The sequence below is a fragment of the Akebia trifoliata genome, chromosome 13 (assembly GCF_017979445.1).
Source record: "Akebia trifoliata isolate Shusen 1 chromosome 13, ASM1797944v1, whole genome shotgun sequence".
Classification (NCBI taxonomy): domain Eukaryota; kingdom Viridiplantae; phylum Streptophyta; class Magnoliopsida; order Ranunculales; family Lardizabalaceae; genus Akebia; species Akebia trifoliata.
In genome coordinates this window covers 16517551-16531569 of record NC_141387.1, presented here as the reverse complement: position 1 = coordinate 16531569, position 14019 = coordinate 16517551, and the positions used below count along the sequence as shown (strand labels likewise).

The 14019-nt window shown below is 36.2% G+C and overlaps 1 protein-coding gene across 11 annotated transcripts in view; it reads left to right on the top strand.

The window, feature by feature from the left end:
- The window catches only part of ABA3 (molybdenum cofactor sulfurase (LOS5) (ABA3)), an 83705-nt gene that overhangs the window by 63074 nt on the left and 6612 nt on the right, over positions 1-14019 (top strand). For 10 of the 11 annotated variants that reach the window (XR_015171339.1, XR_015171338.1, XR_015171340.1 and 7 more), the window contains one exon: positions 11378-11514. The exons of the other annotated variant lie outside the window; for it this stretch is intronic. Coding sequence is in view for 6 of the 10 variants with exons in the window: in XM_086421153.1 (XP_086277279.1) it covers positions 11378-11514 (137 nt within the window). In the remaining 4 variants the exon portion in view is untranslated. Of the gene's footprint in view, positions 1-11377; positions 11515-14019 lie in introns of those variants that run through there. 11 annotated transcript variants of the gene reach the window in all.

The following is a 14019-nucleotide window of genomic DNA, read 5'->3' as shown; positions in this document are numbered from 1 at the left end:
TTTCTACTTTGAGGTCCATTTTTGTAATTTTTGTTGATCTTTTTGTAACCAATTCCTCATATGAGCCTATAAATAGGGGGGATCATGAAGAGAAAGGAGAGAAGATTATTGAAAATTCTGTCAAATTTGCAACTTAAGTTCGAAATTATTTGGAATTTCTCCTTTGTAAGCATTTATTTAATTTTGTTTCTTTAACTTTATTTCCAACAAGTTAATAGAGTTAAATACATTGGAATTAGATTAGAAATTCTTGCTTGACATTTTGCAAGGACTCAAGAACTACCTCATCACTTGTGAGGTTGGATTTTTGATCCATTATCCTTGTGATGAGAACAATGGGTAAAAGAACTCTACTGTCTCCCTCTAAATGTCCTTCAAATTGATTGCCTCAAGTGTCCATAAGAATAACTCTAAAGGATCCAATGGATCCAAATGAGGGGGAAAAAAATATTGCTTTCTTTGAGATTCGAACTCAAGAAAGAAGTGATTATGCTCAAGGGGACTTCACTTTTATCGATATTCTGGTCTGATGCTGGCCATCATTCGCAAAGTCAAAGCTGCTTGGAAAATACCTGTGTCACTCTGTCATCTAACAGATTAAATAATGCGATTATCAATTCAATTACACTATCCAACCATTCGCAATGCATTCAGGCTTCAACAAGTCATTGTTCAAAATGGAGCCAATCAGTCACTTGTGCCAAACTTTTATCAACTCTGAGCAACTACTTTTACTGCACTCATCCCAAACACCTGAGTGTAGTATCAACTATTGACCCATCACAGAAGAATATTTTCTATGTACTTTGAAGCAAACATCTTTGATACTTCCATTGGTGAAACCATTTAGACACGTGGTGATAAAGACTCTTAAATAGGACAAAAAAGTTGTGCCTCAAATGTATATAACTAAAAGAGTATGCATGCCGATAACGTAATCTAACGTCTTTATCACCAAAGGAATCAAGTGAGTAGGACTTCATATAAATGTGGATGCCTCAATCTCACATGAAATACTTTTATGATTTTCAATAGGGATGCTCAATGTTCCGAGGTTACTGCATATAAGAGTAGGGACAAAATCTTCTTCAAGAAATGAAAGAACGAAACATTAGAGTTGAGATACCAAGCTGTTAAAGTAAGAAAATGATGAGAGAATCATGGGACCCTTTGTAGTATCAACACCTTGGGCTCTAGGGGAAATGAAAAATTCAGTTAAGCCAAGAAAATATAGGGTATCATGCAATGGAATCACACAAGATGCATGCATTTGACTTTTGAAAGATTTGGTTTATCATTTTGCAGAGACCAGTGACACAATGAATAATAATGCAAAACCAAAAAGAAGGCAAAGCTTTAGCACTAGTCAATGTAAGATTGTCATTCTTTTTCAGTGGGTTCAAAATGATATAGGAAAGAAAAATTCATGGATTCAATATGTGAACACAACCTTTGGTATGCAATTATGCGGGCTGATATTATTACTGAAGCTCTTCCTTTTTACCTAATATGCACACAAAAAAATGGGGCGAGGTTAAGGATATGGATGGAAATTACACTTCTTTCAATTTTGACATCCATGTTTCTCAAATTGGTAAAACAATAAGAAATAGTAATGAGAATTCCTAAAATGGGACTTAAAATTTATGTCTCAAATGTTGAAATCAACAAGAGTTTTAAGCCAATATTGTATTCTAATATCCTCATTACCAATGGAATCAGAATGAATAGGACTTAATGAATATGCCTCAATCTCATTTGTCAAAAGTTTGGAGAAATAGGGGTATAAACAAGAAATCATCAATGTGTTGCAAATGCTATTGAGAGAAAAAGGACCATATATATTTTTTTTTTTGGAATGAAAGAACAAGAAAAATAGGGACCAGGACATAAAATCCCCTAGTAAAGAAAATGAAAAGAAGATAAGGAGTTCTCTCTTAGCATCAATATCACAAGCTCTAAAGGGGAATGAGAAAATATGGTTGAGTTGAAAAATCATGTCAGTACAATGTCTTCTTGATGTCAAACATCCATGAAAAATTATTGAATAAACTAGTAACATTTGGTAGTGGGGTACCTAAAATAGGACAAAAATATCAATGCCTCATATGATGCAAATTGACTGGGATTAAGACTAATGACGCTTTCTAACACTAACACTACCACTACCAAAGGATTTGAAATGAGCAGGACTTGGTGAATCACACATTTTGCATGCATCAATCTCACTCAATTATGAATCTTGGGGTTGTCAATCGGGAATCAATAATGGCTTGAGGTTGCCACAAAAGGGGGTTGGACAAATTCTATTCTTGGAAACCAAAAGACATGTATAATTGGGGTTGAAGTCCCCTTGTCAAATAAGTAAAAGAAGGATCATAAAAGCCCCCATGTGGCTTCAACACCTCAGGATCAAAAGGGTATAAAAAAAAGACATTGTTGAATCTACAAAATTTGGTATGTTTTTCCATTATTCAGATGTAATCATTCAAATGCATGGCAATTTAAACATTCACCAAACTCTCTTTTTTCCTTTATTTTTTTTATTTATACCCAATTCCATCAAAATTACCCTTAGTTTTGTGATATTAGAGTGGATACCTTCTAGCATTACTAGTCTATTCATGGTATGCTGTCTTTTAAGTGAATTGGAAATTGGAACTTCCAGCGTTGTTGGTCCATTCATGCTACCTCAAACACTTGGAGTGCCTCCAACATTGCTGGTCCATTCATAGCACTTTAACATTTAAAAATGCCTCATGGTTATAATCATTCCTTGGCGATTAACATTGAAGAATGCCTCATGGTTCTAATACTTCCTTGGTGATTAACATTGAAGAATGCCTCGGGATTGTAATACTTCCTTGGCTTCAATGTTGGACCATTCAAGGCACTTTAACAATGAAAGGTTTGCCTTCAACCTTAGCTGAACCATTCTGGGCACAAACATTTATGTATATTTTTTTGCATACCTCCAACTTCAGTTGGACCATTCTGGATGCTTGAGAGAGAGAATATTTTTTTCTTGTCTCCAATGCTATTGGACCATTTTTCACATTGGTCATTTTTTAATAAAGAATCTCATATAGAGATGGTTATTTTGTTTACAAACATTTCACCAACTCACACAATGTCATTCATGACATGATAAAATTCAACATCAAATGCACATTTTTTTTTTTAAATGTTTATCCTTTTCTATTATTATTATTGTTCTTTTTTTTTAAACAATTTTGCAAAAATGAAAAGCCAATTTTCATGCAATGATGTAAGTTACAACAACCCCCTAGTATGTACAAACCACATATCTGAAACTATCTTGAAGCAAAATGTATTTTCAAAACAATCAAATTGGTTGTTGAAATTAATTCAAGATCAGGGTAACAACATTGATAAAAATCAAATTGAATGCATTCAAAAATTACACTAGGCAATGTGTCTTCTCAAACAATTGAAAAGTAAATTATCGTAGTGTATCAGATAGTCAAACATGAGTCATGCAAATGAGAGGAAATATTCATGTAAAGATAACATGGACAAGCAAAAGACACATGGAAAGTGGTCGATTAAACTAGAAAGGACAAACCATCAGATTTATAGCTAAATCTGGGTGCAACCTTATCAACTTCTAGTTTAAGGTCAGTGTGTGGCAAGTGTACAGATAAAGAATAAATGTGGAAAAAGCAAGGTATACAAAGTGCTGAAAAAACTCCAAGGCTTATTTTAGGAAAATAGGACACTCTTGATTATTCTTGATTTCTCTTAACTTTCTAGAATATTCTTGTAATCTTCTACAATAGGATAGTTTTCTAGAATATTCTTGTATATTCTTATAATCTTCTACAATAGGATAGTTTCTAGAATATTCTTGTAATCTTCTACAATAAGATAGTTTTCTAGAATATTCTTGTAATAGGATAGTTGGTCTATAAATACTCTATTAGGGCATTTGTAATAGCAATCCAAGAATTCTCAATAAATTCAATTTTCTACATGGTATCAGAGCCTTAAGCTCATATCCTGGGAATCGATTTTTTCTTTTTTTTCCGTCTTGTTCGTTGTTCATCTGTTTTTACCCTTCCATTATTTTTCCGTTGTGATCTTTGCTGAATTCACGATGTCAGAAGAGTCAGGTGCCACCAATTAGTCTGAGATGGTGACGATCAATCAGGCCGTAGGGGAGTTGCAGAATATTCCGGCTGCTTACAGACTTAATGGTAAAAATTACCTAAAATGGTCACAGCTTGTTCGAACTTTTCTCAAAGGCAAGAGAAAACTCAGTCATCTCCTTGGTACTGGACCCGATAAAAATGATCCTGTATTCGCTGCTTGGGATGAAGCGGACTCCATGGTCATGGCCTGGCTTTGGAATGCAATGGTGCCAGAAATCAGTGACACTTGTATGTTCCTCACCACAGCTAAGGACATATGGGAGACAGTTCGACAGACATACTCAAAAGTAAACGATTCAGCCCAGGTTTATGATATTAAGACCAAACTTATTGCTACAAAACAAGGTAATCGTTCAATTACAGAGTATTCTAATCTGTTGAAAAACATGTGGCAAGAGATGGATCATTATAGGTGTATTGTGATGAAAGATAGTGAAGATGCTGCCATTCTCAAAAAATTTATTGAGAATGATCGAACATATGACTTCTTGGCGGGTTTCAATCCCGAGTTTGATCAAGTGAGAGTGCAGATCTTTGAAAAGGAAGAATTACCATCTCTAAATGAGACAATTGTGATTGTTCGTGCTGAAGAAAGCCGAAGGGGAGTCATGCTTGTTCCACACGCATCGCTGGAAGCCTCAGCATTAACTACAACAAGTCCTAGAGAGCTAACTTCTTCAGAGAAGGCTCTTGTTATAAACTCAGAAGGCAAACGGCAAGATCAAAGAAATGGTAACAAGGCCAATCTCATCTGCAACTATTGTAAGAAGACAGGACACTTGAAGGAGCAGTGTTGGAAACTTCATGGGAGACCACAAAACTTTTCTGGTCGAAATGGGAGAGGATCAAGAAACTGGCAGCAGAATTGGCAACAAAAGGGACATGCTAATCTGGTACAAACCGACAGTGATGGCTCGGGTGCTCAAGAGAATTCTAATAGCAAGGAGATCAACAAAGAAGACATTGAATGGCTAAGATCACTTCTCAACTCCTTGAAGAAACCATCGGGTATGTGTTCATTTGCACATTCAGGTATGATTTCTTCTTCTCATGCCTTTAGTGTCTCGGATAGTAACCATTTCGACTCTTGGATCATTGATTCAGGAGCAACTGACCACATGACTCATTGCTCCTTTATATTCTCCACATATAGTCCATGTTCTAGTAACATAACAATTACATTGGCCGATGGGTCATTTGCTACTGTAGCAGGTCAAGGAGATATTCACATAAGTCCTTCATTAATTCTGAAAAATGTTTTGCATGTTCCAAAACTTACAATAAATCTAGTCTTTGTCCAAAATCTCACAAAGGATTTGAATTGTAGCTTGACCTTTTCATCCACGTCTTGTATTTTTCAGGACCGAGCTACGGGGATGATGATTGGGCATGCTAAGGAAAGCAGTGGCCTCTATTACCTTGATGTGCAGAATAAAAATAAGAGTTATAGGATTGACAATCCATCTTCCTTATTGTCAGATACAAGATCTCCAATAAAAGACCAAATTTGGCTTTATCACCTTCAGTTTGGACATCCTTCCTTTAGGACTTTGAGTGTCATGTTTCCTTCTTTATTTAAGAATGTTGATATTCGTGAATTTCATTGTGACGTTTGTGAGTTTGCCAAACACAAACGAGTTTCTTTTCCTTTGAGTAATAAAAAATCTTCATTTCCTTTTCAAATAATCCATAGTGACATTTGGGGACCGTCAAGAATTTCAAATATTTCAGGGGCTAAATGGTTTGTCACGTTTATTGACGACTGTACTCGTGTCACATGGGTTTTTTTGCTAAAACAAAAATCTGATGTCTGCACGGTTCTCCCTATCTTTCATGACATGGTCAAAAATCAGTTTGGGGTTAAAATAAAAAAAATAAGATCTGACAATGCAAGAGAATATTTTAATCAAGTATTATCTCCATATTTTCAAAAAGAGGGGATAATACATGAATCCTCTTGCATAGATACACCCCAGCAGAATGGAGTGGCAGAAAGGAAGAATGGCCATCTCTTGTCAACAACTCGTGCATTGTTATTCCAACGGAATGTCCCCAAATACTTATGGGGTGAAGCAGTTCTCACATCAGCCCATTTAATAAACCGTATTCCATCTCGAGTTCTTGATTTTAAAAGTCCCTGGGAGGTTTTTTCCAAATTTTTTCCTGATTTTGCATCTCACAATCAATTGTCACCTCGAGTTTTTGGATGTGTCTCATTTGTTCATATTCATTCTCATGGTCGTAGTAAACTTGATCCTTGAGCTCTTAGGTGTGTCTTCATGGGGTATTCCTCAACTCAAAAAGGTTATAAATGTTATCATCCACCATCTCGCAAAATCTGTGTCCGCCGATGTAACTTTTGTTGAAAGCGAAAGTTTTTTCCAACCTTCTCTTCAGGGGGAGACACTTACTAGTGAAGATAAGGACCAAGGGGATCATGGCTTTCTAATGGACTTTCTTGCTCAAGCTAGCCAACCACCAACCCAAAACACTCCACCATTTCCCTTGCCTGAAACTGAACCACCAAAACAACTTGAAAAAGAAGAAGTTGAGCCATCAAAACAACCCAAAGCTGGATAGCTTGAACCTATAACCCCAAGACATACTTGTATTGAATCAGTTGTCACGAAACCATTGCAAGTTTACTCAAGGAAGAGAGGTTCCACTGCTAAGCCGAAGCTAACTCAAGCGTCCGAACCAGCTCTCGGAAATGAGGTAAATACTGATATCCCTGTCATCAACTTGTTTTCTGAAGTTTTTGAAAAAAATGATCTTGACTTACCCATTGCAGTTAGAAAAGGTACCCGAAATTGTACAAAATATCCATTGTCTCATTTTGTGTCATTCGAAAAAGTGTCACCATCACATAAAAGCTTTCTCACCCATCTAAACTCCACAACCATACCACAAACACTATCCGAGCCCTAAGCAAAGAAGAATGGAGACATGCTATGAAAGTGGAAATGGATGCACTCGCGAAGAACAAAACCTGGGAGTTGGTAGAGCTGCCCAAAGGAAAGAAACCTGTTGGATGCAAATGGGTGTTTTCTCTGAAGTATAAAGCTGATGGATCACTTGAACGATACAAGGCCAGGTTAGTTGCAAAGGGTTATACACAGACCTATGGAGTGGACTATGAAGAAACATTTGCACCGGTGGCTAAGATGAACACAGTAAGGATTTTGTTGTCATTGGCAGCCAACTTAGATTGGAGTTTACACCAATTCGACGTGAAAAACGCCTTTCTTCACGGAGACCTAGAGGAAGAAATTTATATGGTGAGGCCTCCAGGATTTGATGACAATTCAGGAGATAAGAAGGTATGCAGGTTGAAGAAAGCATTGTATGGGTTGAAACAATCTCCACGAGCATGGTTTGGAAGGTTTACAAAGACAATGTTAGGAATGGGCTACAAACAAAGTCAAGGTGATCACACTCTATTCGTAAAACACTCGGCCTTTGGGGGAGTAATTGCACTACTGGTATATGTGGACGATATTATTGTCACTGGTAATGATGCGAAGGAAGAAGGAGCACTCAAGAAACGTTTTGCAGAAGAGTTTGAAATAAAGGATCTAGGCAAGTTGAAGTATTTCTTAGGTATAGAGGTTGCTCGTTCAAAGGAAGGAATATTTGTCTCACAACAGAAGTATGTGCTAGATCTTCTCAAGGAAACTGGAAAAATAGGTTGCAGGCCCATGGAGACACCGATAGAAGCAAATCATAGGCTAAGTGAAGCTCCAAAAGATGAGATTGTAGACAAAGGGATGTATCAACGATTGGTTGGAAGACTGATTTATCTCTCTCATACTAGGCCTGACATAGCATATTCTGTTAGTGTGGTTAGCCAATTCATGCACAATCCTAAGAGTATACACCTGCAAGCCGTATACCGCATCCTCCAATACTTAAAAGGTAGTCCAGGTAAGGGAATTTTATTTAAAAAGGGAGTAAACTTGCGTTTGGAAGCATACGCAGACTCAGATTATGCAGGGTCTGTGGTGGATAGAAGATCGACGTCCGGTTATTGAACATTTCTAGGAGGAAATCTAGTTACATGGAGAAGTAAAAAGCAACCGGTTATAGCAAGATCAAGTGCAGAGGCAGAGTTTCGGGAAATGGCACAAGGAATTTGTGAACTTCTGTGGATCAAAATAATTCTGGAAGATCTTAGAATCACCTGGGACAGTCCAATGAGGTTGTATTGTGATAACAAGTCAGCCATCAATATTGCTCATAATCCAGTGCAACATGATCGTACAAAACATGTGGAAGTGGATCGACATTTTATAAAGGAAAAACTAGACAGTAGTTTAATTTGCACCCCATACGTTTCAACAGAAGGGCAACTTGCAGATGTTCTAACGAAATGATTACCTGGAACCACATTTCAAAAGGTCATTGGCAAGCTGGGAATGGAAAGCATATATTCACCAGCTTGAGGGGGAGTGCTGAAAAAACTCCAAGGCTTCTTTTAGGAAAATAGGACATTCTTGATTATTCTTGATTTCTCTTAACTTTCTAAAATATTCTTGTAATCTTCTACAATAGGATAGTTTTCTAGAATATTCTTGTATATTCTTATAATCTTCTACAATAGGATAGTTTCTAGAATATTCTTGTAATCTTCTACAATAAGATAGTTTTCTAGAATATTCTTGTAATAGGATAGTTGGTCTATAAATACTCTATTAGGGTATTTGTAATAGCAATCCAAGAATTCTCAATAAATTCAATTTTCTACACAAAGAATAAGGAAAAAACAAAAGCACATAAAAGCAAGGATATGGTACAAAAAATTGGGTAGTGTAACACCTCACTTAGAAAGAAAAATAACACTAAAATGGGATTAAGACAAAATCCTCTAATTCAAGATGCATAAAGGGACAAAAAGTCGTTATATCACGTAAGTGCGCTAGTGATATGATTTTTCTGAAGAAAAATGTGGGGTATTACTCCAAACCAAACATCAAGCAAAAAAGACCCAAACTATGGAGACAATACAAAATCCGAGGAAGGAAAATGTATGAAAATCATAAAATGGCTTAGAACTTCCAAAGAAGAATGTCTGGTAATACATGTACCTCCAAGATTGCAAATAATGCAAGCACCAAAGAATCCTTATATGCCACTTAAGAAATAAACTTCGAGTCTGGGGGGTCCAAGTGGGCCACCAAGGTTTGTGTCTAAAATAAGGCACATTTTTTGTCATTAGGAGGTATACGAGAAAAACAGTAAGGAGATTCCAAGAAAAAAATACACAAAAATAGATGTCTAATTTCTTTAAAGCGATCAATTTGTTTAGAGTGATCGTTTTGATCCAAGATCAATTGACGAAAGCTATTTTCTACTTTTAGGCCCACTTTTGTAATGTTTGCTGATCTTTTTGTAATCAATTCCCCCTAGGAGCCTATAAATAGGGGGGATCATGAAGAGAAAGGAGAGAAGAATTTATTAAGTGAAAACTCTGTAAAATTTGAAACTCAAGTTCAAGATTATTGGAATTTCTCTTATTTTCTTCTAATCCTTCTATTCTTGGTAAGCATTTATTTAATTTTTGTTTCTTTGACTTTATTTCCAGCAAGTAAATGGAGTTAAATCCATTGGAATTAGATTAAAAGTTCTTCCTTGACATTTTATAAGGAAGACTCAAGAACTACCTCATCACTTGTGAGGTTGGATCCTTGAGCCATTATCCTTGTGATGGGAACAAGGGGTAAAAGAATTCATCTACTATCGCCCTCTAAATGCCCCTCGAATTGATTGCGTCAAGTCTCCCAAAGAATAACTCTAAAGGATCCAATGGATCCAAATGAGGGAGAACACAAATGCCTCTCATTCCATTTATTATTTTATAGAGAATTTGGTGGTTGTGCGATTCTCCTAAGTCAATCACATCCACCTGCACATAAAGTTTGTGAAGCACTTTTGGCTCACTTTGTGAAAAATATTGGGAACCAAATTAAATTATTTGGTGCTTACAATCCAAAAATTGACGGTAAGATAGAAGTCTCGGTGATTTGTTACTTATAACATCAGTGGTGATCAACAAAAGCAATGTGATATAACCTATCTCAACCTTGCTTGATTCTCGAAAGACATTGTTTAAAGTGGTGCTAGAATGAGCACCAAATAATGTGTTGGACGTCATTCCTTTGCCAGAGCATGCAATTGTAGCAGTAATTACGATGCTTTTATCTAACGAGTTGAGATCTTTGATCAAGTATGATAGAAGATTTGAAGAAAGCAATAAAAAATACCAAACTTGTGTGAATAAACATTGTTTCAACCAAGTACGTTCAGTTTGTGATTAAGTTATGGTAGTTTTCACAAAAAGTAATTTTTTATTTGCACTTAAAATAAGCTAAAGAAGAAGATTGTGTTGTATGAAATTGTACCATTTTTCTTTTTCATTCATTTCCCAGCTCAGCCTAAATCTTAGGCTTTCTTGAAAGTCCTATCAAGAAGTTTGGCAACAATCTCTGTGATGTTTGACTCACTCCAAAGTACTAAGTTTCTCAAATTATTAATGTTTCACAATCATCCAAATTTCAGTATTTTGTTCTAGACATCAATTGAAAAGACTCGGTGAGTTACTTCTGTCAAAAAGGGTCCTTTGTTTGTTTATTTTACTAGGTTTCTTATTTTTGGAAGTTGTTTCTGACTAGGTAATTAAATGTTTAACTAGTTAATTTACTAGACAAGACAACTAATGCTTACATCAAAACAAAAGAATTTGGTGGATGTTGCTTGTAGAAAGAGAGAATACATTGCTTTTGAGGAAAGAACTTGTAATGAAAGGATATAAGACCACCTTATGCATTTTTTACCTGATTTTTCTATAGAGTTGAAGTTTTCAATCATCTTCTACTAAAAGAAACCCTAAAGGAGAGAATCTTTATACTTTTTTGCCTGGCTTTACATAGAACTCTGTTACCAATCTAGGGGAATGATCATCCTCTTTTCTTCTTGTTGTTAGATTATGGTTGGGTTGTTTTGTAGATGATCATCATTTTTTTTTTTGGGTTTCTTTTATGATCCTTGAAATTTTGTGCCTAAGTGTGTATCAATGTATTCTTGTAGTTATAATTTGCCTATTTCAGTAAAACACGTCGTTTTAGTACAAAGTTCTGTTACGAAAATTCATGCAAACCATGTTTTATTATTATTATTATTATTACATTTTTTTTTTTTTTGGGTGACAGATATACAAAGAGATAGTCATGTACAGCCAATTCATGTTGATCCAATGAGGTTCCGTCCCAACCTTGTAATCTCTGGATCAGAACCATATGCGGAAGATGAGTGGAGAGGTCTTAACATTGGGAAGGAACATTTTACAGTAAGTAATGGCATATGGATGGAAGTTGAAGATGAAAATTCTTATATAAAAGCTTATAAATAAGGGTTTTTACAAATTAAAAGATTAATTCTATATAGGCATTTAATAAAATAGGTAGTATTACTCTTTTTGTCTTTTTTGGATTCCAAGAGAAGGAATAGTGCTAAGATTTCTTTCTCAGTACAATCTCAAACACCAAGTAAAATATCCAGAATATTTAGTAATCTTTGTAAATTCTTACCATGGGACTTTTATTAGTACTAATTTGATTTATCAAAATTTTATAGTGGCACTTCTACTTATACTTAGTCCATTCTGTGTTTTCTCATGGAAAAAATAAATTTTATTACGTCTTAATGCGGATCCAATTGCAACTACATAGATGGGCTGGATCAGCCTAAAGAGAAGTTCAGTAAGAGCCTTAAAAGAAGCCCAAGATTCGTTGGACCCCACGTATGTAGATCCAGTGGCTGGCAGAACTACACATGTTGGTTGGATTTCTTAAATAGTCCTTAGTTTAGTAGTTGTTGAGTTGTAGAAACGTGGAGATCTCAACTTTGAGATTGAAGCATTTTAGTAGTATAATAATAATTTACAGTCCACATAGCAAGTTCCTTAGTTGGTGTCCTAGTAGGAGTTCTAGAAACTTTGTTTTTTAAGGAAATGATGCGTTGAACACTTTTTGAATTTACACTGAGAAGATAGTTTATTAGTTTTTCTATTCTGAATTTTAATGATTCTGAGTTGAGGAATAAGAGACATTTTATTTCCCAATATTTGTAAGGCTTGAGTCGATTTGCATTGAGGGTTAGTTGAAGTTCTGTTTCATCTTCTATTTTTTTCCATCAATCCTGCATGAGGGTGGTATTAGAGTGAGTTTAGGTTGTTGGGAGATCAATCACGCCATCATGAAAGAGACCAGAAACTATGGAGGATGCTACTGGTGAGTTGCGAGAGGAAGTCATTGAACTACATCAGCTAATCAAAGCTTTGAGGCAACAACTTGCAATGCAATCCAATTCAACCTCAATTGAAGAGGTCGAATGCAACTAGGGGCTGGAAAATCCAATCCACACGGTTGCACCAAGGAGAAGAGTTTGCATGCAAACAAAGCAGCCTCAGACCTGGTGGGTGTCTCGTATATGGGAGAAGGGTCTAAAGGTAGGTATACCAGAATTCTCAGGAAGAATCTATTGATTGGTTGAATGTTGTGGGGTAAGTGTTGGAATTTAAGTTCCAGAATCTCTCTCTAGTGGCAGCTTGGTGGAACCAATTGAAAATTATTTGAGCCCGAAAAGTCAAATCAAAGATCACTTTTTGCAGGGAGATGAAGTAAAGGTTGAGGGCTGAATTCTTACCTTATAGTTATTAACGAATATAACAAAGAATTTTATCAGTTATTGGTCCACAGCAAGTTAGCCGAAGTGGCTAGGTATATTAGTGGCATGTGACAAGCATTTCAAGATGCTTTGAATATTCTGGACGTGTGGTCAGTGTCCGATGCACATCAACATGCACTCAGCCTTGAAAAACAATATAGTAGGGCTAAGAGTGGGTTCGGTTCAGGCACGAATGCGAAAGCTTTTGTCGGAACAACTTTCCAAAAAAAAAACAATTGGTTGCCGATCAATTAAGGGACAAAAATGTCTAGCGCTTCTACTAGACTAAAGTGTTACAGGTGTGCAGAACATTGTAAAAATTCTAGTCTAGATGGATTATGGAAAGCAATTGCTAATTGAAGAATTGGAAGACTATCCAGATCATTCGGCTCTTACGATGATGAAGAGGATGAGATACTATGCGGGGACACTGGAGAAGCGATCTTGGTCAGGAAATTGCTTGACTCCACGAGGTGAGTCAAATGAGGATTGGCTCTGCGCAAACATATTTCACACTTGTACAATTGGTGGCAAGGTATGCTCTTTGGTAATTGATAGTGGGAGTTGTGAGAATGTTGTGTCTGAGGAAGTTGTTTTGGAATTGAAAGTGGATACAAAGACATAGCCTCAGCCTACAAGCTCTCAGGGTTCAAAAAGGCAATGAGGTAATAATTTCAAAAGTCATCTAGTTTTTCCTATCAGTAAGTGTTATTGTAGTTCCATATGGTGTGACATGGTTGCAATTAATGTGTCTCACTTAATGGTTGGACAGCCTTGGCAATATGATAGAGGGGTTAGTTTAGCCTCGGTCAATAGATTCGGGTCCTAGATCTCAAACAAGGAATGGTGTCAATTTATTTTCGATTTATTGAGGCCATCAAAGAGGTCGGAATTGTTTTTTTTCCCTTTGTTGGTAGAGGATTATACCTTTGCATTCCACAAATAATTTGCAAATATATTCCCTGAAGAGTTACCTTCTTGCTTACCTCCCTCAAGAGACACACAGCACCAAGGATTTCATTCTCGGTATCAGTTTACCAAATCGTCCACACTATTGTACGAGTCCTAAGGAGAATGAGGAACGTTGTAGACAAGTAAATGAGCATTTGGAAAACAGCTACCTACG